This window comes from Aethalodelphis obliquidens, unplaced genomic scaffold, assembly GCF_003676395.1.
Source record: "Aethalodelphis obliquidens isolate GAN/ISIS:26980383/991018 unplaced genomic scaffold, ASM367639v1 scaffold5, whole genome shotgun sequence".
Classification (NCBI taxonomy): domain Eukaryota; kingdom Metazoa; phylum Chordata; class Mammalia; order Artiodactyla; family Delphinidae; genus Aethalodelphis; species Aethalodelphis obliquidens.
In genome coordinates this window covers 54,353,178-54,380,663 of record NW_020837949.1, presented here as the reverse complement: position 1 = coordinate 54,380,663, position 27,486 = coordinate 54,353,178, and the positions used below count along the sequence as shown (strand labels likewise).

General features: G+C 38.0%; 1 protein-coding gene across 5 annotated transcripts in view; it reads right to left on the bottom strand.

Annotated features, from left to right (window-relative positions):
- Nucleotides 1-27,486, bottom strand: part of CDK14 (cyclin dependent kinase 14) — a 704,276-nt gene that overhangs the window by 182,774 nt on the left and 494,016 nt on the right. For all 5 annotated transcript variants that reach the window (XM_027102392.1, XM_027102393.1, XM_027102395.1 and 2 more), the window contains one exon: nt 11,332-11,425. In XM_027102392.1, the coding sequence (XP_026958193.1) occupies nt 11,332-11,425 (94 nt within the window). The remainder of the gene's footprint in view (nt 1-11,331; nt 11,426-27,486) is intronic.

Here is a 27,486-nt window from a genome sequence, read left to right as displayed (position 1 = left end):
TAAAGAGTATGGGAAAAACAACAAAAATTTTAGAAGCTTGATAAAACTGTTTCCCAGACGGTTTTTTCCTACAAAGCTGTTTATCAGCTCAAAATGGTGATATGCCCTAATGGAACTGTATCAATACATAATCAATGTGGCAGTTTTAAAACATGGCCCCAGCATTCTTGACGCTCTTTCCATCTAGAACTGGGGTCTATGTCCCTTCCTCTTGACTCTAGGTGAGGGTTTGTGACTGCTTTGGCTGACACAGTCACTGTATGAATTCTGAAGCTAAGTTAAGAGAAACCATGCAGCTTCTATCTGGTCCTCTTAGGACACCCACTCTTGAAACACAACACCATCCCATGAGGAAGCCCAAACTAGCCCACATGGAGAAAACTCACGTAGGGCCTCAAAGACTACGAAGAGAGAGATATTTGGCTAGTCCCCAACTGCTCCAGCTTCTGATTGCTTCTGCTCCAGCCACCATCTGTCTTCAACCATATATCTGCAACCATGTGAGAGACCCCCAAGTCCATAACTGCCTGGCCCATCCCTTACTGAATTCTTGACCCTAAAACTATGACAAATAATTTTAAAACATGACTGTTGTTGATTTAACCCAGAGTTTTAAGGTGGTTACATAACAAGAGATAACTGCAAAAGCCAGTAAGTAATCCCATACTGACAATAGGTTAAAACGTTCTCAAAACATTTAAGACTGTTAGACTGTTAGACTACAGATATGAACCATTGCCTCCAGAAAAGTCTTCGTAAAAACTATTACAATTGGGAAACATTTATAGCTAGGATGGATATGCCTAAAAGTAATCGTATGTTAATAGGAAAGTAAACTATTATACATCATAGAAATTGGAAACAAAGCATTTCTATTTCTATAATAGGGTCTCAGATCAACAGCTGATTAACAAATGTGGTCAGCAATGACCTCCTTCTCTTGTCATATCACATATCATAATACCATTTGGTATTACATCAGCTTTGCATATATTATCCATTTCCTTCAACATCTACCCCCGCAGATGCACATTACTGTCAGCCACATCCCCTCCCTTTCATTTAAGAATCATGCAGATCATGATATCTTCAAATTCCTTTTTTTCTCCTCTACAACATTTATTTAAATCTTCCTCTCCTTCCTTTCCTTTCTTCTTTCTTATCTTCGAGAAAATCTTTTCATCCACATTTTCAAGGCACTGTCTCTTCCACCCATCCACTCTTACCTCCCAATACCCTGATCTGTCAAATATGCTTTCTTATATCTTTAGTGTCCTTTACCTTCCAAACATCCTGGGCTTCGCTATTTAAAACAATATTTATGACACATAAAATTTATAAATCTTGACTTAAAAAATACCCTTAAGGTGACATCTAATCCTATGTACTCAGCCAATACTCAGATTGACTATACTCAATGTTTTCATTTTTTCACTGCGCACTTACTCTTTAAACCCATCGTAATCTGACTTTAAATATCCAACCCTACTGGAACTATTCCCTCAGAAGTTACCACCTGTGGCCTTTTTTCAGCACCATCCTCCACTGACTTCACTGTACTATTTGGTGCAGTTGATAAAGCTTTCCTTTTTGAAATTCTTCTACTTTGACTTAAAAAAAAAGTGTTCTCTGGCTCCCCTTGAATTCTAGATATTCTTTCTCTGTTCTCTCCTCCAAAGCACTGTCTACTGTCCAAATCTGAAACATTTCCCACTTTCTTGTATCTACACCAACATTTCTGATGAACTAAATCAGGAAGCCCAAATCTCTTGCTGCAGCATAATTCCAACTTGCAACATGCACACAGGTGGACTTCAAACTCTCTTACTGATTTGCTCAATCTGATGTTTGAATATTAACCTATACAGGAATTTAATGCTTTACAAAAAGCAAGGACTTCTCATATAAGAAAATGCTTTCTATAAAGGAGGTCAAAGTAATAAGAGTATTAGAAATCTCTTTGATGCAGCGGGAAGAGTGATCATTAATTTGACAAATTCAGGCCTGAGAACTCTGATTTTAATACTCTTATCATTAAGCACAAACAGGTTGCTATCCTCTCCACCTAAATGCTCTGAGCCCTAAATCTGCATGTCTTGTGGCTTGACTAACTTCACTCAATGCACAAGTATCAGGATCCTTGAGAGAGACTTCCCCAGTATGCCATATGTAAAGTGGCATTCCTCATGCAACACTCATGAGATACATTATATATTTATTTGCTCATTGTCTATCTTCCCTCACAGGAATATAGGTTCCACAAGAGCAGGGACTTTGTTTTGTGCAATGCTGTCTCCCCAGAACATGGAAGAGTATTGAGCCCATAGTAACCACATAATAAATATTTGCTGAAAAATGAATAACAACGAGAAAGTGAATGATTTAATGAAAATCTTCTCATTTTCCATTTACAGAAAGTTTGTAACACTATAAAGTGAATGTAAGAATCCTCAAGGTAAAAAAATATTTTTTTCACCATGTGAGCCTATTCAAATCTGTAGGTAACAGCCAGCTAATCTTCAAATAAATGTTTCTTTGTAAAAAGTAATGTGACTACCTATTCTGTAGTGAAATATCCCTCTGTCTTTGTTTTCTTCTCAAGACAAATGACCTTACTGAAGTTTACTACAAAACTTTCGATAGCTTACTGGCACAGACCTTTCTTTATTAGAATACACATCTAATGTCTGCATATATGAATCACCCGATTTTTATTTCTCTAACATCTTCATTTTCACTGGCTCTGCATCATTTTTCTTCCTCATGGACGTCTGTTTTTTCATAGAACACTTGACCTGGGAAGATCCTAAGACAGCGTTAGTCCAGGGGTTTCGAACCTTTCTTTCAGCAGCGAGATCTATCTCACATACAAAATCTTGATGAAAGCAGAGCCAGGAGTGGAGGGGTCGGAGCTGGCCTCCCTTGAGGCTACACTCACCTTGACTCCAGCATCCCTGAGGAGGATGCTGAGGAGGATCGTAAGCCTCCTTTGAAAATTCATGGATAGTCTAAACTTCCCTAATTAAACTGAGAGGCATGTTCTGTGTCGACCCTTCCACTTCTCCAGAAGGAAACCCTTCTCATCCTCTGGGCTAAAAGCATTAGCTGCAAAAGTACAGGATGTGTGCCACATACTATACAGGCAGTGGAGGCACACGCTGAGGGAGCACAGAAAGGAAGGGCCCTGACCCCAAATTCCTCACCCACCAGCTAACCAGACCTGAGCTGATCCACAACCTCCCTCGAGGGAGTGATTATTTTTCTCCTATTTTATCCTCACTTCTCTGTTGCCTGCCCTTACCTTGACCTTTGTGTAATTGTCCTGATTCTCTCCTACTTTACCTCCCTACCCCCATCCCACCCCCACAAACTATGAGCATCCCTAAAGCCTAGGCAGTGTTCCTCTGCTCCTCCCCCACTTTCTCATTATTTAAGAACCAGTACAGTTTAGGTCCCAACATTGTCTGCTTTGGGTCAACAATCCCTTGATCCTCATTTTTCTCCTAATTCTGTTCAGTAAGAGTTGTGTACTGGACGTCTCCACCTGGGGTCACCTGCTATCATATAAAGTCCAGACCCTGAGCTCTCTTCTTCCTCTCCCTCCACTGGCACTCCTTTTCTTTCTTTTCTTTCTTTCTTCTTTCTTTCTTTTCTTTCTTTCCTCTTTTTCTTTCTTTCTTCTTTCTTTCTTTCTTTCTTTCCTTTCTTTCTTTTTTTTGATAATTATGCCATCACTTCCATTAATTTTTATTTTATTTTTTTATTAATTTTATGGCTATGTTGGGTCTTCACTGCTACGCACAGGCTTTCTCTAGTTGCTGTGAGCGGGGGCTACTCTTCGTTGCAGAGCACGGGCTTCTCATTGCAGTGGCTTCTCTTGTTGCAGAGCATGGGCTCTAGGCACAGGGGCTCAGTAGTTGTGTCTCGTGGGCTCTAGAGCGCAGGCTCAGTAGTTGTGTCTTGTGGGCTCTAGAGCACAGGCTCAGTAGTTGTGGCACATGGGCTCAGTAGCTGTGGCTCAGGGGCTCTAGACTGCAGGCTCAGTAGTTGTGGTGCACAGGCTTAGTTGCTCCGTGGCATGTGGGATCTTCCCGGACCAGGGATCAAACCCATGTCCCCTGCACTGGCAGGCGGATTCTCAACCACTGCAGCACGAGGGAAGTCCCAGTGGCACTCCTTTTCAATGTCCCCATTATTTTCCATGACTTCATGGAGCACTTAGTTCCCCAAGCTTGAAACTCTGAAGTTATCTTTGACTCCTTTCTCTTCCAAATCATTTATGTACAAGATGTATTACAACAGTTTTGCAACAACATCCTCCTGACCTGACTGTCTGGAAGCTGTTCTAATGTAGCACAGCTAACAGTACATTTGAGGTGAGCAGGGACCGTGTCTGTTGGTTTTCCACTGCCTGTAGGCACAGAGCCTGGCACGGAATAGATGCCTAAAAATTCTTGTTGAAAGTATAACTGAATGGGATAAAATTTACTGTAGCATAAAAACCGTAAGCAAATTACCTAGTACTGTAATAGGGTAATGTGTTAGTACACTTGGGAACATTAATAAGATATTATAGCATAATTAAAATGATATTTTCAAGCACATATTAATGGCTTGGAAATTGCTCCCTATTATGCTTTTTTTTTTTTTTTTTTTTTGGGTTATGTGGGTCTCTCCCTTTTGTGTTCTCTCCCTTCGGAGCCCAGGCTCCGGACGCGCAGGCTCAGCGGCCATGGTTCACAGGCCCAGCCGCTCCGCGGCATGTGGGATCTTCCCAGACCGGGGCACGAACCCGTGTCCCCTGCATCGGCAGGCGGACTCTCAACCACTGCGCCACCAGGGAAGCCCCTGCTCCCTATTAAATGTGAAAATAAAGAGAAGCTGAATACAAAACCCATAAATCTATTATTAACCCAATGGTGAAAATCTAGAAAAGAAAATACAAAAATATTTAACACTGGTTATCTCTAAATGGTGGTTTTAATTTCTTTTCATACGGCTTTAAAAATTTTCTAGCTGCCTTATTTTTTATAAGCTTAAGACTCTGAAAAAGATTTGCCACCATGGAAATAACCAGGACTATTGATGAGATTTGAAAGAAACGTGTATTAAAAGAGGCATTTATTTCAGGGTAGGTGGTATTATAATCCATCTCCCCGACTTTGTTTTTCTAAAATCAGCTTTAAAAAACATTGCTTAATATTTTCAGTATCCTTCACTCCAACATGTATTGCTTAGTTCTCTCCTTCTGTCAGCCTTTATATAGTTGAGTTTATCATTATATCATATTACATTAATTTTGCTGAAATGCCACTTTAACTTTATTATTCTTTTGTTAAAAATTGTACTGTCTCCTTATTACTTATAGACAAAATAAAATTAAAAGTCCTCAATCTATCAAAGTCCAAACTTCAACATCCTATCTCACCGTCCATGCATACAGGACAGACTCCTACTGTGCCTACTCCACTCCTGGACCGTTGCCTGATGTTCCCCATATCCTTTACTCCACTTCAAATCTTATACTTCCTTCCAAGCTTAAAAAAAATGTTCTTAGAAATTTCCTTTGAACACCCACAGCCCTTACGCATAATCCTGTAATATGCATTTTTAGAATTAAAAAAGGTTAGAGCCGCAAGACACTATTGAAATCATTTAGTTCAATTCCTCCCTTTACAGATGCAGAAACTACAATCCAATTAGAAAAGGTGACTTGTTCAGGGAAAAAAAACAATCTAGGATTAGAATTCAATATTGAATGCTTAGAGTGTAGTATTTTAACAAATACAGGATCTACTATATTACTGGATCTCCCATCTGCTGATCAATTGCTCAGCAATTTTTCATGACTCCATTCCTAATGGTATGTCTTGCCTGCCTATCTTGATTGCCCTCATTTGCTCCAGGGCAGATACCCTGGCACAGAATTCCTTTCCATCTCCATTGTACCTAGTGTTGCAGAGGGAGTGCTGAAGAAGTATGGCGGACGTCCACCTCAAGCAACCCAATGATGGAAGTGAAGATACAAATCTGTGACAGCAATATTCCATCTTAACAATGTGGCTGCTACATCCAATTGGATGGTAATGACCATCAAAGGAGGTGGTGTCAACTTTCTTTTACATTCTATATGGCCGTTCTAGCCAATCATGAAACCTCAGGGTTATGGTTCCCATTAATACCCTGGAAAGAGAGCCAGGATGGGGAAACAAGGACTGGAACTGGGTCTACAGGTTACGTCTCGGCAGTCAGTTCAATTGTAAAACACAGAGGCTTAAGGAAGGATCTGACTCAAAAGCCAGGCTGAGTAGTAGATTTCAAAGTTGCCAGAGGCTCTTTTCACACACACACAAATACACACACACACTCTCTTTTAAATTCTGAATGATATATACACGGAAGAGAAACATTCTAACAACTGTACCAATCAAATAATGTACAATATGTTAACAAATAACTGGTGGATGAAACTCCGTTGCAAACCAGAAGACCAGGAGACAGGGAAAAGTGAGCCTCTTGGGGTTAATCAACATTCAAAGGCAGGGAGAACTAGAACAGGCCCCCGGAACACAATCATGCCAGCCCCTCTGTGGTGGCTGCTGTACTCTGGGGCCATGAGCCATACAAACCCAGAAGCATCTGTCAAAGGTTTCAGACAGCTGTGCAAGCACTCTCTGCCATTTGTTCAGCTGTTCTGAAGTGGCAGAAGAATGCTCCCAGGGTTCCATCAAGTAGAGTTCTTTTTCAATTCGGAACAATATGATTAGAATACGATTAGAATATTAGTTCTGATTTTGTCACTCTGAATATATATATTTACCTGGGTGAATACATCTACTGCTTATTTTCGCAGCTAACAAAGGTGAATAGAAAACATCGTGACACATTAAAAAATGAGTAACGCTGAAGAAATGATATAAATCACTCTTTTACTGTAATAGCAGAGTTACTGCTTAGAGAAGTAGGTGCCCGTTCACCTGGCAATTCAAAATGTCTTGAATATAATTTGTCAAAATTCTATCACTTTCCTTCCTTTCTTGTATATGAGCATCACAATTTCAAGGAAAATGATTTAATGGTGAAATCTCAGACTGCAGTATAGCCAGCTCACCTTACATAGAGCAACACAGTTACTATGTTGTGGAAGTGAATGCACTGGACTTGTTAAGAATGTGAACTGCTCCTTCCCACCAAAGGAAGGAAAAAGAAAAAACAAGAAAAAGAAAACCTTCAAAAGAAAGATATAAAGGCTCTAGTGACTGATCTTTGTTGCTTTTCACATAAAGACTCAGTGTGTAGGAGTTAATTATATTAGTTATCTTGGGTAACAAGCTTGAATTCTGTGCTTCAAAGTTATTAATCAACCACCTTTCTATATACAGTTCACAGGCAAATGAATGGACTTAATCCCTGTATTAAAACACAAAACAAAACGAACAATTCCATGTTTCGTGACTTTTCAAAGTTGATTATCTTCTTGGCATTGCTTTACGAGAGGCCAGATACACAACTGCTGCTTTAGAAAAGAGTCTCTGGCAGTTTACAAGAGAAGCCCGTGAAAGTGGATTTAATCACATTTAAAAGTTATTCCTCTTCAGACCAGACATAAAAGGTCACCAAGAAAAAGCATTTTTTCTCAGTGATTCAACCACATTGGGTTAGTAAAATTTCTACTTCCAATGATCGCACAACTCCTGAGAGAGTCTGCTTGTTTAATGTGTCATATGGCTAACATTTGCAAATTTAAACAATTCAGGGGAGGAAATAAAATATTTAAGATGATAACATTTACTGTCAAAAGAAGTTTGCAGATTTCTCTCTCTCTTTTCTTTTTTGGTCATGTCTAATTCTTCAGGGTAAAACATAACATTATTTAATTCTAAAGCAGCAATTTTATATAGATGAGGATCTTTATCTCCTAATTACCAAAGGACATTTTACTTGTAAAAATCATTACACGTGTAAAATAAACTACAGTAAATGAAGGAGTTATTACCATAAATCATGATGCTTATCCGCATTTAAGCGTCTCTGTGGTCTAATAAGAGCAAACAGTAGCTTGGTGTATCAATATTCCCATAGACAATTTACAATGATGTATTTCTCTGATTTATTAAAAGCCTAGTCATGGCTCAAAGGTCTCTGAATACCCATAAAATTAGGAAATAATTGTCATAAAATTAAGAAATAATAACAAAATCTCCATACAAGAAGCAATTCAACAAGATAGTACCTATTGGAAATGACTTACATTATAAAAATAATATTGAAAATTATAACTTTGACTAAGCTATATCAATAAACTATGTTTTCATGAAACAAAATTTTTGGTACAACTGCTATAGAATATACCTCATTTATACAACCATTTCTTTTTCTTTTAAATTTACCCTGAAATAATGTGTATGTAGGGATATTTCTTTCTATATAATTTCCCTTTGAAGTTTTCTGATTTCAAATATAGTAAATGAATGATTTTAGCATTAAAAATAGGTAATTTGACAAGGTTATATAAGTATTGTTCAATAGCTATCACAGTGAATAGTTAAGTGGAATCTAAAGTTTAGAAAATTATTATCAGAATATAATTAAGTGGTATTATTATATTTAAGCTTTAAATAAATTAAAAAGCTTAATATTTAAAGATATGTTTTGGCATAAAGATCTATATGATGCAAAGTATAGCCCATTAAAATTCCCTCTCCTGTCATGTTTTTCACAATATGTGAACAAGTTTATTGTATTTTGGGGAAAATAACTGTGGAAAGTTACTTAAAATAGCTGAATGAAAATAAAGGCTTGATTAGAAAAAAGGAAAAGAGAAATATGTTTATGTTAAATTTATGCTAAGGGCCATGAAATATGAATAAAGAGATATTTTTTCTTGGCTGGGAAAGTTCATTTTATATCATTTCTTTGTAATATAATCTATAGGCTCAATACAATCTCAATGAAATCAGTAAGCGACTTTCTTGACAACAGGGAGAAGGAAGTGTTTCATGAGTTTAGATGGAGGAAATGAAGTATAGAATGGTCAATAGACTTATGAAAATGAAACTATTCAATTCAGGACTTTCAATTCTAATAATTTTTCTTAACTAATAGGATAACTGTGCAAAGAATATTTCTGACAGCGCTTTATAATAGTTAAAGACTATAAACAATATCAGGCTGATTAAGCAAATAATTCTCATCCATACGATGAAATACTCATCACTAAGAATGATGATAAGTTTCTGGATTTATTTTCCAATGAAAGGTGTTAACTACCTATTGTTAAGTGAAAAAAGAAAGTTACAAAATAGTATACAAGATACAATTTAATTTTTTTAACATGTGTTGAAATGGAAGATATATACCAAAATACTAAAAGTAATTTTCTCTGGGTAGTAGGACAAAGGGGTTTTTCAACTTTTATACTTTTTGACATTGTGGGAATTTTCCATTATAAGGCTGCATTATTATAATCATAACACATTATTTTAACACTCTGTGTGGGAATTTATGGATAATAATAATTAAGTAAAACTGAAAGGAAGTGGATACAGACAGCCTCTGGGAGAAGGAACCAATAAGATAAGACTTTGAAGAAAGTTTCTATAATATTAGAGACTCTGCTGTTTGTCCACCCACTGTGAATACACCGGGATGCCTGGGGTATAGGATACTGCATAGTGGAATCACGTGTGCTTTGATTTTCTAGTTTTCATATTCCTTTTCTTATCATTTAATCCTGACATCAAGGTGAACACAGCAGTGATGGAGTCTCAATTCATATCACTATACCCTCCTGTGGTCCTTATACTTAATATGAAAGCTACATTTTAAGGGTGTACTTGCATAATCCAATAAGTGCATGTCTTCACAAGGTCCATTCTAAAATGTGCCCCAGTGATTTCACATGGGAGATTTATTTTTAAAAAGTATGATAATGTGGTTAACTGCTACAATGTATATAGTCTGACTCCTTTTAACAAAAAAAATTAATTTGTCTAGCTCTTATTCCATGTTTTAAATAATAAGTTTATATGAATATTAGCTAATGTGGAAGTTCCACTGAATGAAAATATCTTGTATAGAAATGATTTGATTAAAATAATAACAACACATCTATTGGGTATTTATTATGTGTCAGGCATAGTTCTAAAAGCACTTTATGTAATTAAGTTAATTATTCCTCAAAACAATCTATGAGGTAGGTGTTATCATTATCCCTTATTTTACCCACAGGAAAACTAAGGTTCAGAGAACTAAGTCCCTTGCCCAAAGTGACCAGACCAGGTGACAAAACCAGCTCATCTGGCTACAGAACAAATTTTATTTTTATTTTTCACAGATTTACAAAATTTTTTTAATTTAAAATTTTAGAATAGTTTTAGATTTATAGAAAAGTTGTGAACAGTAATACAGACAGTTCCTATATACTCCTCACCAGTTTCCCTGATTGATGAAATCTTACATTACAGGGAACTTCCATCACACCTAAGGAGCACACACTGCTATGCTGATACCAACTAAACTGCACACTTCACTTGTATTTAACTCATTTTTCCCTAATGTTCTTCTTCTGTCTCAGGATTCCATGGAGGATACCACATTACATTATGCTGTCATGTCTCCCTAGCCTCCTCTGGGCTGTGACAGTTTTTCAGACTTTCCCTGTTTTTCATGACCTTGACAGCTTTGAAAAGTACTAGTCAGGTATTTTGTAAATGTCCCTCAGTTTGGGTTTGTGCGATGTGGCTTTCCAGATTAGGCTGGGGTTATGGTTTGCGGAGGAAGACTACAGAGGAGAAGTACCATTCTCAATACATTATACAAAGGGTACATACTACCAATGTGACTTATCTTTGATGATCTTAACCTTGAAGACCGGGCTAAAGTACCATTTGCCTGGTTTCTCCATTTTGAAGTTACTATCTTCCCTCCCCTTCTTTCCATGCTCTACTTTTTAGAAAAAAAGTTACCAATCAAAGCCCACATTTAAGTGGGTAGGAGTGGGAGGGAATAAGATACACCTACTTGAAGGGGGGATATCTATATAAATTATTTGGAATTTTTGTCAGAGCCTTTGTTTTTAACCCACTCTTCTATATTGCCTCTGACATCCTACCCTTTCTTACCATTTTGGCATATTATTCATGTGCAGTAGTTTAAAAACACAGTTCTTCACTAATTTCCTGCTTTTGCAAAGATCTAAAAATATGTTAGAATTAAATGTGACAACCAACAAATTTGTTTGAAATTATTTTCCACTACCACTGTAGGATTTGTCACTGAGGGATGCATTCAAGTCCAATTTTTTTCAGAAGTATTCTGTAAATAACTTACCAGAAATATTCGTTCAAGTTGATCCTGAATGTCTTTCATTCCTGGAAAAGCAGCAACTCCTTGGATCATTTCAACAAAGATGCAGCCGACTCCCCTAAAGAGAGAAGAAAGAACTGTTACTAAAACATCAATATACTCTGCTAAGAATACTAAATCTGGAATTAGAACATCTAATTAGAACATCTAAATCTGAAATTAGAACATCTACTCCTACAAAGGAGAAACAATGAACAAATAATATTCTAAATAAGTATAAAGGGCTGTGCCACATGTACCTAGATCCCTTAACTTTCCTTTCCCTTCTCTGTCTACTGCCCAGAAAGGACTCCAAGTAGATGCAACTACATAGGCTCAGAAAATGGTGCAAACCAATACAATATAAGCCTCACTGACTACGTTACTCACAGGATATGGCGAAGAAACTCCTTAGCTTGATATAGAAAGCCTCCATAGTCTTGTTCTAACATCCTTTTCCAACTCTATTTCACAAATTCACAATGTATTATCCGCTATAGCTGTCCAGGGCTCAAAGCTCTCTTTGCATCAAAATCATTTGGGGAACTTTAAAAAAATGCAAATGATCTGAACACAAACCCCAGAGACTCTGTTTCAGTCAGTTAGAGGCAACGCATTGACTCGGGCTTCTCAGGTGATTTAGGGCAGCTACACTGAGGATCTCTGAGCCATACTGATCTGTCCACAGGCCAAGCATAAACCTATACAACTTGGCTCAAGTTACTCTAATACCTAGAACTCCCTTTTTCTTCATTTGTTTGCTCTTGACATGTAAATCCAACCCAACCTATATAATATAATTTAAATGTAATCTCTTCTACAAAGCCTTCCATGAACATTCTGCCAGACAGGACAGCTCCCTCTATGAGTTTATTTCTTAAGCTCTTATTCATTATCAGTCATCTCCTATGGTCAAATTCTTCTGCCAGGCTCACAGTTCCTATCCGGTAAGGCAGTCGAGCATACCAGGAGACCTTGCCTCCCAGACCACAGAACCCAACAGGAACACCGAATCCATAGTACAGGCAGACAGCCAATCAGATACTTCTACTGAAAGTTTGGAGATAAAGTCACCTGGGACCAGGATGGAAAGAAACTAGCATATGTTGATGAAATAAGTCACATTAAAGGCAAAGAACTTGCAAGAATGGCCACCTTCCTGCAGATGAAGTTCCCTGAATTGACCTGGTTCCCACCTTCTTAAGGCCTGGATATTTTGATAAACCAGTGTTTTTGCTAGATCTCTCTAACTTCTAGCAATTCTCTAAGATTTTTTTTTTTAATGGTTCTACCTTTAATGGGTTTATGTTGCCTGAAAGGATACTAATAAAATAATCAACATATTGGGACACTTCGTCAACTGCTGCACTCGTATTCAATTTAGAGTGAGCAGTCCCTTGTGTATTTATTTCAGATCCTCTAGAGGTTAAAGACAATGCCTTACTTCTCTATACCTGCCCCAGTTGTATGTAAAACAATACTTTGAATTAAAGAAGTAATCCATTAGCAGAAATCTCTTCTCTATTACACCACATAATTTTTATCCAAATTAAACACCAATAGTATATACAGTGAAAATGACTGAAAACAAATGGTACTTTATATCATTAAAAAATTCCATTTAATAATGAATTAATTTCAAAATCAGTATTCTAGGGAGATGAGTTTTTATTTTTATTTATTTTAACATCTTTATTGGAGTATAATTGCTTTACAAAGTTGTGTTAGTTTCTGCTATATAACAAAGTGAATCAGCTATACATATACATATATCCCGATATACCCTCCTTCTTGGGTCTCCCTCCCACTCTTCCTATGAAGAGTGCAGGTGGTCACAAAGCACTGAGCTGATCTCCTTGTGCTATGTGGCTGCTTCCCACTAGCTACCTATTTTACACTTGGCAGTGTATATATATCCATGCCACTCTCTCACTTCATCCCAGCTTACCCTTCCCCCGCTCCCCGTGTCCTCAAGTCTATTCTCTATGTCTGCGTCGTTATTCCTGTCCTGCCCTTAGGCTCTTCAGAACCATTTTTTTTTTTAGATTCTATATGTATGTGTTAGCATATGGTATTTGCTTTTCTCTTTCTGACTTACTTCATTCTGTAAGACAGTCTCTAGGTCCATCCACCTCACTACAAATAACTCAATTTCCTTTCTTTTTATGGCTGAGTAATATTCCATTGTATATACGGGCCACATTTTCTTTATCCATTCATCGGCCGATGGCCATTTAGGTTGCTTCCATGTCCTGGCTACTGTAAACAGAGCTGCAATGAACACTGTGGTACATGACTCTTCTTGAAATACGGTTTTCTCAGGGTATATGCCCAGTAGTGGGATTGCTGGGTCATATGGTAGTTCTATTTTTAGTTTTTTAAGCAACCTCCATACAGTTCTTCATAGTGGCTGTATCAATTTACATTCCCACCAACAGTGCAAGAGGGTTCCTTCTTCTCCACACCCTCTCCAGCACTGTTTGTAGATTTTTTGAAGTTGGCCATTCTGACCAGTGTGAGGTGATACCTCATTGTAGTTTTGACTTGCATTTCTCTAATGATCAGTGATGTTGAGCATCTTTTCACGTGTTTGTTGGCAATCTGTATATCTTCTTTGGAGAAATGTCTATTTAGGTCTTCTGCCCATTTCTGGAGTGGGCTGTTTGATTTTTTGATATTGAGTCATATGAGCTGCTTGTAAATTTTGGAGATTAATCCTTTGTCAGTTGCTTCGCTTGCAAATATTTTCTCCCATTCAAAAGACAAAGAGGGTTGTCTTTTCGTCTTGTTTATGGTTTCCTTTGCTGTTAAAAAGCTTTTAAGTTTCATGTGGTCCCATTTGTTTACTTATTTATTTATTTTTATTTATTTTATTATTTTTTTTGTGGTATGCAGGCCTCTCACTGTTGTGGCCTTTCCCGTCGCAGAGCACAGGCTCCAAACGCGCAGGCTCAGCGGCCATGGCTCACGGGCCCAGCCGCTCCATGGCATGTGAGATCTTCCTGGACCGGGACATGAACCCGTGTCCCCTGCTTCGGCAGGCGGACTCTCAACCACTGTGCCACCAGGGAAGCCCCATTTATTTTTTATTTTAATTCCATTGCTCTAGGAGGTGAGTCGAAAAGGATCTTGCTGTGATTTATGTCATAGAGTGTTCTGCCTATGTTTTCCTCTAAGAGTTTTAGAGTGTCTGGACTTACATTTAGGTCGTTAATCCATTTTGAGTTTATTTTTGTGTATGGTGTTAGGGAGTATTCTAATTTCATTCTTTTACATGTAGTTGTCAAGTTTTCCCAGCACCACTTATTGAAGAGGCTGTCTTTTCTCCATTGTACATTCTTGCCTCCTTTATCAAAGATAAGGTGACCATATGTGCGTGGGTTTATCTCTGGGCTTTCTATCCTGTTCCATTGATCTATATATCTGTTTTTGTGCCAGTACCATACTGTCCTGTTTACTGTAGCTCTGTAGTATAGTCTGAAGTCAGGGAGCCTGATTCCTCCAGCTCCGTTTTTCTTGCTCAAGATTCTTTTGGCTATTTGGTGTCTTTTGTACTTCCATACAAATTGTGCAGTTTTTGTTCTAGTTCTGTGAAAAATGCCGTTGGTAGTTAGATAGGGATTGCACTGAATCTGTAGATTGCTTTGGGAAGTAGAATCATTTTCACAATGTTGATTCTTCCAATCCAAGAACATGGTATATCTCTCCATCTGTTTGTATCATCTTTAATTTCTTTCATCAGTGTCTTATAGTTTTCTGCATATAGGTCTTTTGTCTCCTTAGGTAGGTTTATTACTAGTTTTTTTTTTTTGTTGTTGCTGCAATGGTAAATGGGAGTGTTTCCTTAATTACTCTTTTCAGATTTTTCATCATTAGTGTATAAGGGATTTCTGTGCATTAATTTTGTATCCTGCTACTTTACCAAATTCATTGATTAGCTCTAGTAGTTTTCTGATAGCATCTTTAGGATTCTCTATGTATAGTATCATGTCATCTGCAAACAGTGACAGCTTTACTTCTTTTCCGATTTGGATTCCTTTTATTTCCTTTTCTTCTCTGATTGCTGTGGCTAAAACTTCCAAAACTATGTTGAATAAGCGTGGTGAGAGTGGGCAACGTTGTCTTGTTCCTGATCTTAGTGGAAATGCTTTCAGTTTTTCACCATTGAGGATGATGTTGGCTGTGGGTTTGTCATATATGGCCTCTATTATGCTGAGGAAAGTTCCCTCTATGCCTACTTTCTGCAGGATTTTTATCATTAATGGGTGTTGAATTTTGTCGAAAGCTTTCTCTGCATCTATTGAGATGATCATATGGTTTTTCTCCTTCAATTTGTTAATATGGTGTATCACGTTGATTGATTTGCGTATACTGAAGAATCCTTGCATTCCTGGAATAAACCCCACTTGATCATGGTGTATGATCCGTATAATGTGCTGTTGGATCCTGTTTGCTAGTATTTTGTTGAGGTTTATTGCATCTATGTTCATCAGTGATATTGGTCTGTAGTTTTCTTTTTTTGTGACATCTCTGCTTTTGGTATCAAGTTGATGGTGGCCTCGTAGAATGAGTTTGGGAGTGTTCCTTCCTCTGTTATATTTTGGAAGAGTTTGAGAAGGATAGCTGTTAGCTCTTCTCTAAATGTTTGATAGAATTCGCTATGAAGCCATCTAGTCCTGGGATTTTGTTTTTTGGAAGATTTTTAATCACAGTCTCAATTTCAGTTCTTGTGATTGGTCAGTTTAAATTTTCTATTTCTTCCTGGTTCAGTCTCCGAAGGTTGGGCTTTTCTAAGAATTTGTCCATTTCTTCCAGGATGTGCATTTTACTGGCATATAGTTGCTTGTAGCAATCCCCTATGATTCTTTGTATTTATGCAGGGTCAGTTGTTACTTCTCCTTTTTCATTTCTAATATTATTAATTTGATCTTCTCCTTTTTTTTTCTTTCTTGATGAGTCTGGCTAATGGTTTATGAATTTTGTTTATCTTCTGAAAGAACCAGCTTTTAGTTTCATTGATCTTTGCTATTGTTTCCATAATTTCTTTTTCATTTATTTCTGATCTGATCTTTGATGATTTCTTTCCTTCTGCTAACTTTGGGGGTTTTTTTGTTCTTCTTCCTCTAAATGCTTTAGGTGTAAGTTTAGATTGTTTATTTGAGATGTTTCTTGTTCCTTGAGGTACAACTGTATTGCTATAAACTTCCCTCTTAGAACTGCTTTTGCTGTATCCCATAGGTTTTGGGTCTTCGTGTTTTCATTGTCATTTGTTTCTAGGTATTTTTGGATTTCCTCTTTGATTTCTTCAGTGATCTTTTGGTTATTTAGTAGCCTATTGTTTAGCCTCCATGTGTTTGCATTTTTCACAGTTTTTTTTCCTGTAATTGATATCTAGTCTCATAGTGTTGTGGTGGGAAAAGACACTTGATATTTCAATTTTCTCTAATTTTCCAGGTTCAAGTTGTGACCCAAGATATGATATAGCCTGGAGAATGGTCCATGAGCACTTGAGAAGAAAGTGTATTCTATTGTTTTTGGACGGACTGCCCTATAAATATCAATTAAGTCTATCTTGTTTAATGTGTCATTAGAGCTTGTGTTTCCTTATTTATTTTCATTGGGGTATTAAAGTCCCCTACAATGATTGTGTTACTGTCGTTTTCCCCTTTTGTGGCTGTTAGCATCTGCCTTATGTATTGAGGTGCTCCTATGTTGGTGCATAAATATTTACAATTGTTATATCTTCTTCTTGGATTGATCCCTTGATTATTATGTACTGTTCTTCTCTCTTATAATAGTCTTTGCTTTAAAGTCTATTTTGTCTGATATGAGAATTGCTACTCCAGCTTTCTTTTGATTTCCATTTGCATGGAATATCTTTTTCCATCCCCTCACTTTCAGTCTGTATGTGTCCCTGGGTCTGAAGTGGGTCTCTTGTAGACAGCATATTTATGAGTCTTGTTTTTGTATCCATTCACCCAGTCTATGTCTTTTGATTGGGGCATTTAATCCATGTACATTTAAGGTAATTATCAATATGTATGTTCCTATTACCATTTTCTTAATTGTTTCGGGTTTGTTTTTGGAGGTCTTTTCCTTCTCTTGTGTTTCCTGCCTAGAGAAGTTCCTTTAGCATTTGTTGTAAAGCTGGTTTGGTGGTGCTGAATTCTCTTAACTTTTGCTTGTCTATAAAGGTTTTGATTGCTCCATCGAATATGAATGAGATCCTTGCTGGTAGAATAATCTTGGTTATAGGTTTTTCCCTATAGGTTTTTCATCACTTTAAATATGTCCTGCCACTCCCTTCTGGCTTGCAGAGTTTCTGTTGAAAGATCAGCTGTTAACCTTATGGGGATTCCCTTGTATTTATTTGTTCCTTTTCCCTGCTGCTTTTAATATTTTTTCTTTGTATTTAATTTTTGATAGTTTGATCAATATGTGTCTTGGCGTGTTTCTCCTTGGATTTATCCTGTATGGGACTCTCTGTGCTTCCTGGACTTGCCTATTTCCTTTCTTATATTGGGGAAGTTTTTGACTATAATCTCTTCAAATATTATCTCAGACCCCTTGTTTTTCTCTTCTTCTTCTGGAACCCCTATAATTCGATTGTTGGTGTGTTTAATGTTGTCCCAGTGGACTCTGAGACTGTCCTCAATTCTTTTCTTTTTTTTTTCTTTATTCTGTCCTGCAGTAGTTTTTCCCACTATTTTATATTTCAGGTCACTTATCCGTTCTTCTACCTCAGTTATTCTGCTATTGATTCCTTCTAGAGAATTTTTAATTTCATGTATTGTGTTGTTCATCATTGTTTGTTTGCTCGTTAGCTTTTCTAGGTCCTTGTTAAACATTTCTTTTATTTTCTCCATTCTATTTCCAAGATTTTGGATCCTCTTTACTATTATTACTCTGAATTCTTTTTCAGGTAGACTGCCTATTTCCTCTTCATTTGTTTGGTCTGGTGGGTTTTTACCTTGCTTCTTCATCTGCCACATATTTCTCTGTCTTCCCATTAACTTAACTTACTGTGTTTGGGGGTCTCCTTTTCGCAGGCTACAGGTTTGTAGTTCCCATTGTTTTTGGTGTCTGTCCCCAGTGGGTCAGGTTGGTTCAGTGGGTTGTGTAGGCTTCCTGGTGGAGGGGACTGGTGCCTGTGTTCTGGTGGGGGGGGCTGGATCTTGTCTTTCTGGTGGGCAGGGCTGCACCTGGTGGTGTGTTTTGGGGTTTCTGTGAACTCAGTGTGATTTTAGGCAGCCTCTCTGCTAATGGGCGGGTCTGTGTTCCTGTCTTGCTAGTTGTTTGGCATGGAGCGTCCAGCACTGGAGCTTGCTGACCGTTGGGTGTAGCTGGGTCTTAGAGCTGAGACGGAGATCTCTGGGAGAGCTTTCACCAATTGATGTCCTTAACCCTACTCTCCCATCTGAGAGGCTCAGGCCTGACACCAGGCTGGAGCACCAAGACCCTGTCAGCCACACAGCTCAGAAGAAAAGGGAGAAAAAAATAAAAAGTAAAAACTAAATAAAATTTTAAAATTATTAAAATTTAAAAAATTCGAAAGTAATTTTAAAAAAAGGAGAGAGCAACCAAAGCAATAAGCAAATCCTCCAACAATAACAAGCACTAAAAACTGTACTAAGATAAACATAAAAATCAGAAACAAGTCAGTCACAGACAGCAAACCCCAAGCCTACAGTTGCTCCCAAAGTCTACCGCCTTAGTTTTGGGTTGATTCATTGTCTATTCAGGTATTCCACAGATGCAGGGTACATCAAGTTGATTGTGGAGATTTAATCCACTGCTCTTGAGGCTGCACGGAGAAATTTCCCTTTCTCTTCTTTGTTTGCACAGCTCCCAGGGTTCAGCTTTGGTTTTGGCCCCACCTGTGCATGTAGGGTGCCCTCATGTTCCTCACGTAGGGTGCCTCCTCATGTACGGTGCCTTATGTTCCTACCCAGACAGGATGAGGTTAAAGCAGCGGCTGATTAGGGGGCCCTGGCTCACTCACGCGGGGGTGGGGAGAGGTACGGTAGTTATAAGTGGAATGCAGGGCAAGACTGCCACAGCAGAGGCGGGTGTGACATTGCAACAGCTTGAGGCGCATCGTGAGTTCTCCCAGGGAAGTTGTCTCTGGATCAGGGGACCCTGACAGTGGCGTGCTGCACAGGCTCCCGGGGGGCTGTGGACAGTGACCTGTGCTCGCACACAGGATTCTTGGTGGCGGCAGCAGCAGCATTAGCGTTTCATGCCTGTCTGTGGTGTCCAAGCTGATAGCCATGGCTCATGCCCATCTCTGGAGCTCAATAAGGCAGTGCTGTGCCTTCTGTGGGCAGACAGGGAAGGAATCCCCTCTCCTTGCACACCCTGAAACAATGGTCTCTTGCCTCTTAGGCAGTTCCAGAGTTTTTCCGGACTCCCTCTTGGCTAGCTGTGGCGCACTGGCCCCCTTCAGGCTGTCTTCATGCAGCCAACCCCAGTCCTCTCCCTGGGATCTGACCTCCGAAGCCCGAGCCGCAGCTCCCAGCCCCCACCCGCCCCACCGGGTGAGCAGACAAGCCTCTCAGACTGGTGAGTGCTGGTCAGCACTGATCCTCTGTGCGGGAATCTCTCCGCTTTGCTCTCTGCACCCCTGTTGCTATGCTCTCCTCCGTGGCTCCGAAGCTTCCCCCCTCCACCACCCGCAGTCTCCAACCGCGAAGGGGCTTCCTAGTGTGTGGAAACCTTTCCTCCTTCACAGCTCCCTCCCAGAGGTGCAGGTCCTAACCCTATGCTTTTGTCTCTGTTTTTTCTTTTTTCTTTTGCCCTACCCAGGTACGAGGGGATTTTCTTGCCTTTTCAGAAGTCTGAGGTCTTCTGCCAGTGTCCAGTAGGTGCTCTGTAGCAGTTGCTCCACACGTTCATGTATATTTGGTGTATTTGTGGGGAGGAAGGTGATCTCCACGTCTTACTCCTCCGCCATCTTGAAGGTCCCCCTTGGCAGATGAGTTGTAACACATTGTTTTCATCAAATTTGAAGGAGATTAAGAGCAAGAAGGTATACCAGGAAGACGTGGAACCCAACAAACACATCAAAAATATATATACACGTGGAGCAATTCTCACTGAAAACTAACTAAAAACTCGCAGAAAGACTTATACAACCCATAAGAGAGACAGATATGTAATCAGATAGGAAGGGAAGAGAAGCAGTCAGGTCGGAACCTGTGCTCTTGGGAGGGGACTCAGAAGAGGAGGGAGATCTTCCCTGGGGAGTGAGCTGTTAGAGCCACATATTGGGCCGCCAAGCCCTGAGTTCCAACAGTGGGAAGAAAGACTCCCCTCAGCTGGTTAGAAAACCAGTATGACTCACACAGGGGCTGTAAGAAACCTGGACTCCACTTGTGAAGTGTGAACACACACTTGCTTACTCACAAAACAAGGTGGAGAAAGCAAATTGAAACTACACCGGACTCTGGCCAGTTTCCCATGACCACTCTGGCGTGCGACCCAGCTGAGCCAAGTGTTCATTCTGGCCCCACTTGCTTTGCAGTGCAGCTCCACACTAGGTGAGGGCTGCTACGGACAAGCAGAGTGAATTGTTGTGAAGGATGGAGCCAGCTCAGAGCCAGTCAGCTCAGATCCCAAATGGCACCTGAATGGGGTAACAGTGGCCACTTCTGGCACCTAAGGGGGCAATGCACCAGAAGCAGTTCAGTACTCTGCCACAACCCACATCCAGATCCACACAAAGAATCTAGCCAGCCCCTCTTGATCCAGCACTATGCCCTTCTGGGGCAAGGGTGCTAGTGCTGGAAGAGGGGAGAACACAGTCAGATGGAGTTGACCCAGCTCAGACCTGACCCTCACAGCTTCTGCTCCAGCAGCTTGGGACCTGACCTTGCCCCCAGTAGACTGGAGTTTGCCACTAAGAATAGGGGAAGCCCCAGCTCACACCTAGTTCTTGCTCTAGCCACTCCATCTCTAGTCCCACTTCCTACCAAGGTGATAGCTGCCAGTACGCTCTGGGGAAAGAGAAGACTCATGTTTACATCAGATCCAGTTCTCCCACCAAAGCCAATGGGCACAGACAGACTATATAAGGATGCTTCCACATAAGGACACCCCTTCAAGATCACAATAGGTAATGGTTTCACCTAATTTCAAAGAGATGGAGAAAGATAAGCAAAATGAGAAGACAGTGGAATTTGTCTTAATTAAAAGAACAAGAGAAAACCCCTGAAGAAAACAATAATGAAACAGAAATAAATGATTTATCAGATAAATAGTTCAAAGATTAGTAATAAGACTGCTAATAGAATTAGGGAAAAGAATAGATGAACACAGTGAGCATTTTAACAAGGAAGTAGAAAATATAAAAATAACCAGTCAGAAATGAAGAATACAATAACTGAAATGAAAAACACACTAGAAGGAAGTAACAGCAGACTAGGTGATACAGAAGAACACATAAGTGATCTGGAATATAGAATAATGGAAATAATCTAATCAGAACAGCAAAAAAATTTTTTTTTCTTAAATGAGAATAGTTTAAGGGACCTCTGAGACATCAAGCATACGAACATACACATTATAGGAGGGCTAGAAGGAGTAGAGAGAGAGAAAAAAGGGCTGAAAATGTATTTGATGAAATTATGGCTGAAAAATTCCCAAACCTGAAGAAGGAAAACAGCTATGCAGGTACAGGAAGCACAGAGAATCACAAACAAGATGAACCCAAACAGACCCACACCAAGACATATCATAATTAAAATGCCAAAAGACAAAGAGAGAATTCTAAAGGCAGCAAGAGAAAAATAAAGAGTCCTATACAAGGGAACCCTCATAAGGTGATCAGGTGATTTTTCTGCAGAAACTTTGCAGGCCAAAAGGGAGTGGCATGATACATTTAAAGTGATGAAAGAGAAAAACCTGCAACTCTACCCAGCAAGATTACCATTTAGAATCAAAAGAGAGATTAAAAAAAAAAATTCTCAGACAAGCAAAAACTAAAAGAGTTCATCAATACTAAAACTATCCAAAAAAAAGTTAAAGGGTCTTCTCTAAGTGGAAAATAAAAGGCTACGTCAACAAGTAAGTATCCAGGAAAGGAAAAATCCCACTAGTAAAAGCAAATACTGTAAAGACTGGGGATCAACCACTTAAATAAGCTAGTAGGAAGATTAAAAGACAAAAATAATTGTAAAATCAAGTATAACTACAATAAGCAGTAAAGGGATAAACATGAAGATGCAAATTATGACATCAAAAACACAAAATGTGAGCGAGTGGGGTAAAAAGTTGTAGATCTTTTGAAAGGTGTTTGAACTTAAATGACTACCAGTTTAAAACAAGTAGATAGGGACTTCTCTGGTGGTCCAGTGGTTAAGAATCCACCTGCCAATGCAGGGGACATGGGTTTGAGCCCTGGTCCGGGAAGATCCACATGCCATGGAGCAACTAAGCCCATGTGCCACAACTACTGAAGCCTGCATGCCTAGAGCCCGTACTACGCAACAAGAGAACTCACCACAATGAGAAGCCCATGCACCGCAACAAAGAGTAGCTCCCGCTCAGTGCAACTAGATAAAGCCCGTGCACAGCAACAAAGACCCAACGCAGCCCAAAATTTTTTAAAAATAAATTAATTAAAAAAATAACATTTGCATTTCCATGGCAAGATCCTTCAAAAAAAAAGCAAGCAGATATAGTTATAGATCAACATATATGAACTCTATGGCAATCACAAACCAAAACCTACAACAGATACATGAAAAATAGAGAGAAAGGAACATAGGCATTCCACTAAAGAGAATCATCAAACTACCAGGAAGAAACTAAAAGAAGAAAAAAAGAACAGAGAAGAACTACATAAACAACCAAAAAAACAAGTAACAAAATGGCAATAAGTACGTATCTATCAATAATCACTTTAAATGTCAATGGATTAAGTGCTTTGATCAAAAGACATAGTGTGGCTAACTGGATAAAATAGCAAGACCCATCTATATGCTGCTTCCAAGAGACTCACTTCAGAGCTAAAGACACACACAGACTGAAAGTAAGGGGATGGAAAAAGATATTTCATACAAACAGAAATGACAAGAAAGCAGGGGTAGTAATACTCATATGAGACAAAATAAACTTTAGCCTTTAACAAAGGCTAAAATGAAATACAAAGAAGGGCATTATATAATGATAAAAGGATCAATGAAAGAGGAGTTTATAACACTTGTTCACATATATGCACCTAATACAGGACCACCTAAATATATAAAGCAAATATTAACAGACATAAATGGAGAAATTGACAGTAATACAATATTAGTAGGGGACTTTTAGACCCCACTTACATCAATGGACAGATCATCATCTAGACAGAAAATCAATAAGGAAACAGTGGTCCTAAGTGACACATTAGACAAGTTGAACTTAATAGATATCTACAGGACATTACAACTGAAACCAGCAGAATACACATTATTTTCAAGTGCACATGGACTATTCTCCAGGACAGATCACATGCTAGGCCATAAAACAAGTCTCAACAATTTTAAGGGAATTACATAAAACATTTTTTCTGACTGCAGTATGAAACTAGAAATCAATAATAGGGAGAAAAGTGAAAAAAACACAAACACATGGAGATTAAATAACATGCTACTAAAAACCAATGGGTCAATGAAGAAATCAAAGAGAAAATCAGAAAATACCTCAAGACAAATGAAAATAAAAACACAACTTTCCAAAATCTATGGGATGCAGCAAAAGCAGTTCTAAGAGGGAAGTTTATAGTGATACTGGTCTAACTCAAGAAATAAAAGAAAAATCTCAAATAAACCACCTAACCTACCATCTAAAGAATTAGAAAAGAAGAACATACAAAGCCTAGAGTCAGCAGAAGGAAGGAAATAATAAAGATCAGAGAGGAAATAAAATAGAAACACAACACACAATAGAGAAGATCAATGAAGCCAAGAGCTGGTTTTTTGAAAAGATAAATAAAATTGATAAACCTTTAGAAAGGCTCATCAAGAAAAAAAGAGAGAGGATCCAAATAAGCAAAATAAGAAATAAAAGAGGAGAAATAACAACTGATATCACAGAGATACAAAAAAATAATAAGAGAATATTACAGTCATATGCCAACAAATTGGACAACATAGAAGAAATGAACAAATTTCTAGGAACATACAAGCTTCCAAGACTGAACCAAAAAAGAGAGAATCTGAACAGATCACTAGTAGTGAAAATGAATTTGTAATTAAAAAATAAAACAAACTCCCAGCAAACAAAACTCCAGGACTGGATAGCTTCACAGGAGAATTCTACCAAACGTATAAAGAAGAGCTAATATATATTCTTCTCAAACTATTCCAAAAAATTGAAAAGGAGAAAAAAATAACAAAGCTCCCTGATATAAGACTATACTATAAAGCTACAGTAATCAAAGCAGCATGGTACTGGCACAAAAACAGACACTAGATCAATGGAACTGAATAGAGAGTCCAGAAATAAACCCATGCACTTACAGTGGGGTCTTTTTTTTTTTTTTTTTCGTATTTTGAATCTTTATAAATGAGTGGTTAATGAGGAAAAATTCATTTTCTTTAAAAATATATTTAAAGATATCCTTCCTGACTAATATTAATACATTTGCATCTTCGCCAGAATATCTATCACATGCTTTAATTTCACTGTTTTTGACCAAATTGACTGAAACCAAGGTTATTAAAGAACTGGAGCCTCAGTTTGAAATAATCTATGACAAAGGAGGCAAGAATATACAATAGAGAAAAAGACAGTCTCTTCAATAAGTGGACAGCTGCATGTAAAAGAAGGAAATTAGAACCGTATACGAAAACAAAAGAATACACCTCGAAATGGTTTAAAGACCTAAATGTAAAACCTGAAACCATGAAACTCCTAGAAGGGAACATAAGCACAATACTCTTTAACATAAATTATAGCAATTTTTTTTGGATCAGACTTCTCAGGGAAAGTAAACAGAAATAAAAATAAACAAATGGGGCCTAATTAAAGTTAAAAGCTTTTGCACAGCAAAGAAAATCAACAAAACAAAAAGGCAACTATGGAATGGGAGAAAATATTTGCAAATGATATGACTGATATGGGGTTAATATCCAAAATACATAAACAGCTCATACAACTCAATATCAAAAAAACCCCAAACAACCTGGTTAAAAACTGGCAGAAGAGCTGAATAGACATTTTTCCAAAGAAGATATACAGATTACCAACAGGCACATGAAAAGATGTTCAACATCACTAATCATCAGAGAAATGCAAATGAAAACCACAATGAGATATCACCTCACACCTGTCAGAGTGCCTATCATTGAAAAGTCTACAAACAACAAATGTTGGTGAGGATGTGGAAAAAAGAGAACCTAGCGCACTGTTGGTGAAAATGTAAATTGGTGCAGTCACTATGGAAAACATTATGGAAGTTCCTCAAAACACTAAAAATAGAACTACCCTATGATCCAACAATTCCATTCCCAGGTATATATCTGAAGAAAACAAAAACTCTTATTGGAAAAGATACATGCACTCAATGTTTATAGCAGCATTATTTACAATAGCCAAGATATGGAAGCAACCTAAGTGTCTGTCAACAGATGAATGGATAAAAGGGATATATATATATTTCACAGTATGTATGTACACATACTATGAAATAACCATATAAAGAATGAAATTCTGCCATTTGCAACAACATGGATGGATCACTAAGCATAATGGGTATTATGCTTAGTGAAATAAGTCAGAGAAAAACAAATACCCTATGTTATCACATATGTGTGGAATCTAAAAAATAAAGCAAATAAATGTATATAACAAAACAGAAACAGACTCACAGACACAGAGAACAAACTAGTGTTTTCCAGTGTGGAGAGGGAAGTGGGGGAGAGGCAGGATAATGGTATGGGATTAAGAGACACAAACTACAATGTATAAAATAAACTAGAAACAAAGATATATTGTACAACAAAGGGACATATAGCCATTATTTTGTAATGGAGTATAATATATAAAAATACTAAATCACTATGTTGTATATCTGTAAAACAATATTGTACATCAAGTACACTTTAAAAAATATATAAAAAATAATAATAGTAATAATAATAATAAAACGTTAAAAAGATTTGAGAGACAAGAACTATTTTATTTGTGTATTTATTTATTTGTGTATTTATGTATGTATTTTACTTGTGTACTTATTTATTTTATTTGTGTATTAAAATGCAATGATATTCTTACAGATATTGGGGCTTCAGACATCCAGTTAGATCTAAAATTTCAATTTGATGGGTTTTTACATTTTTTATACCAAGAATTCTTTTCTAAGACTACTGATCTACATTTCTATTGTTTTATTATTTCAGTTTACATAAAATATCTTGAATCTTTAATAGCTACTGGCACCTTCCTTTTCTCTATTCAGAATAAACCCTCTATTCTCCACCTATCGGCCTTAGTCTTTCCCACCACAAGCTGCAACTCTGAGCGTGAAGACCCTCAGCAGAACCCACATCCACCCCCATGGTGTATCTGCTAAGCTGGCTGGTGAGGTAACCTTTACACTGTCAGAACCACTTATGGAAATTCTTTTACCACTACTTGTGCTTGGTCCATAACATCTCCATAATATGATACTTAAAACAAAAGATAAATCTATGCTGCAATTCTACTCAGTTGGAATGAGGTGATACAGCATTTCTATAGGCACTTATCTGCTTAGCTGGCTAAGGGATTTGGACTTTCATTTCTCATGGATGTTTCCTATGCTGTCATTTTTCAAAGATGCTTGAGGGTATACTAATGAAGCTGAGAGAATTATATTTAAAGGATTTACAAAAAGAGATAGAAAGCACAAAAAATAAAAAAGTAGAAGTATAAAACATATCAACATCTTAACATAGCAGAATACTTTATTACTGGAGCTTCTTTATTGCTAAACAGCAATAAAAAGCCATTCAATTTAATATGGAGGGAGTATTGCCTGCTTTTCTTCCCCCCCCCGCTTTTCTTTTGCTACCCTCCATTAACCCTGTGTTACCTCTCTCGATGGATTAAGTTGACTGCCCTGAGTGGTTTACTGAGAAAGAATTCATCCATGTAAGCTCTATACTTATGATATAT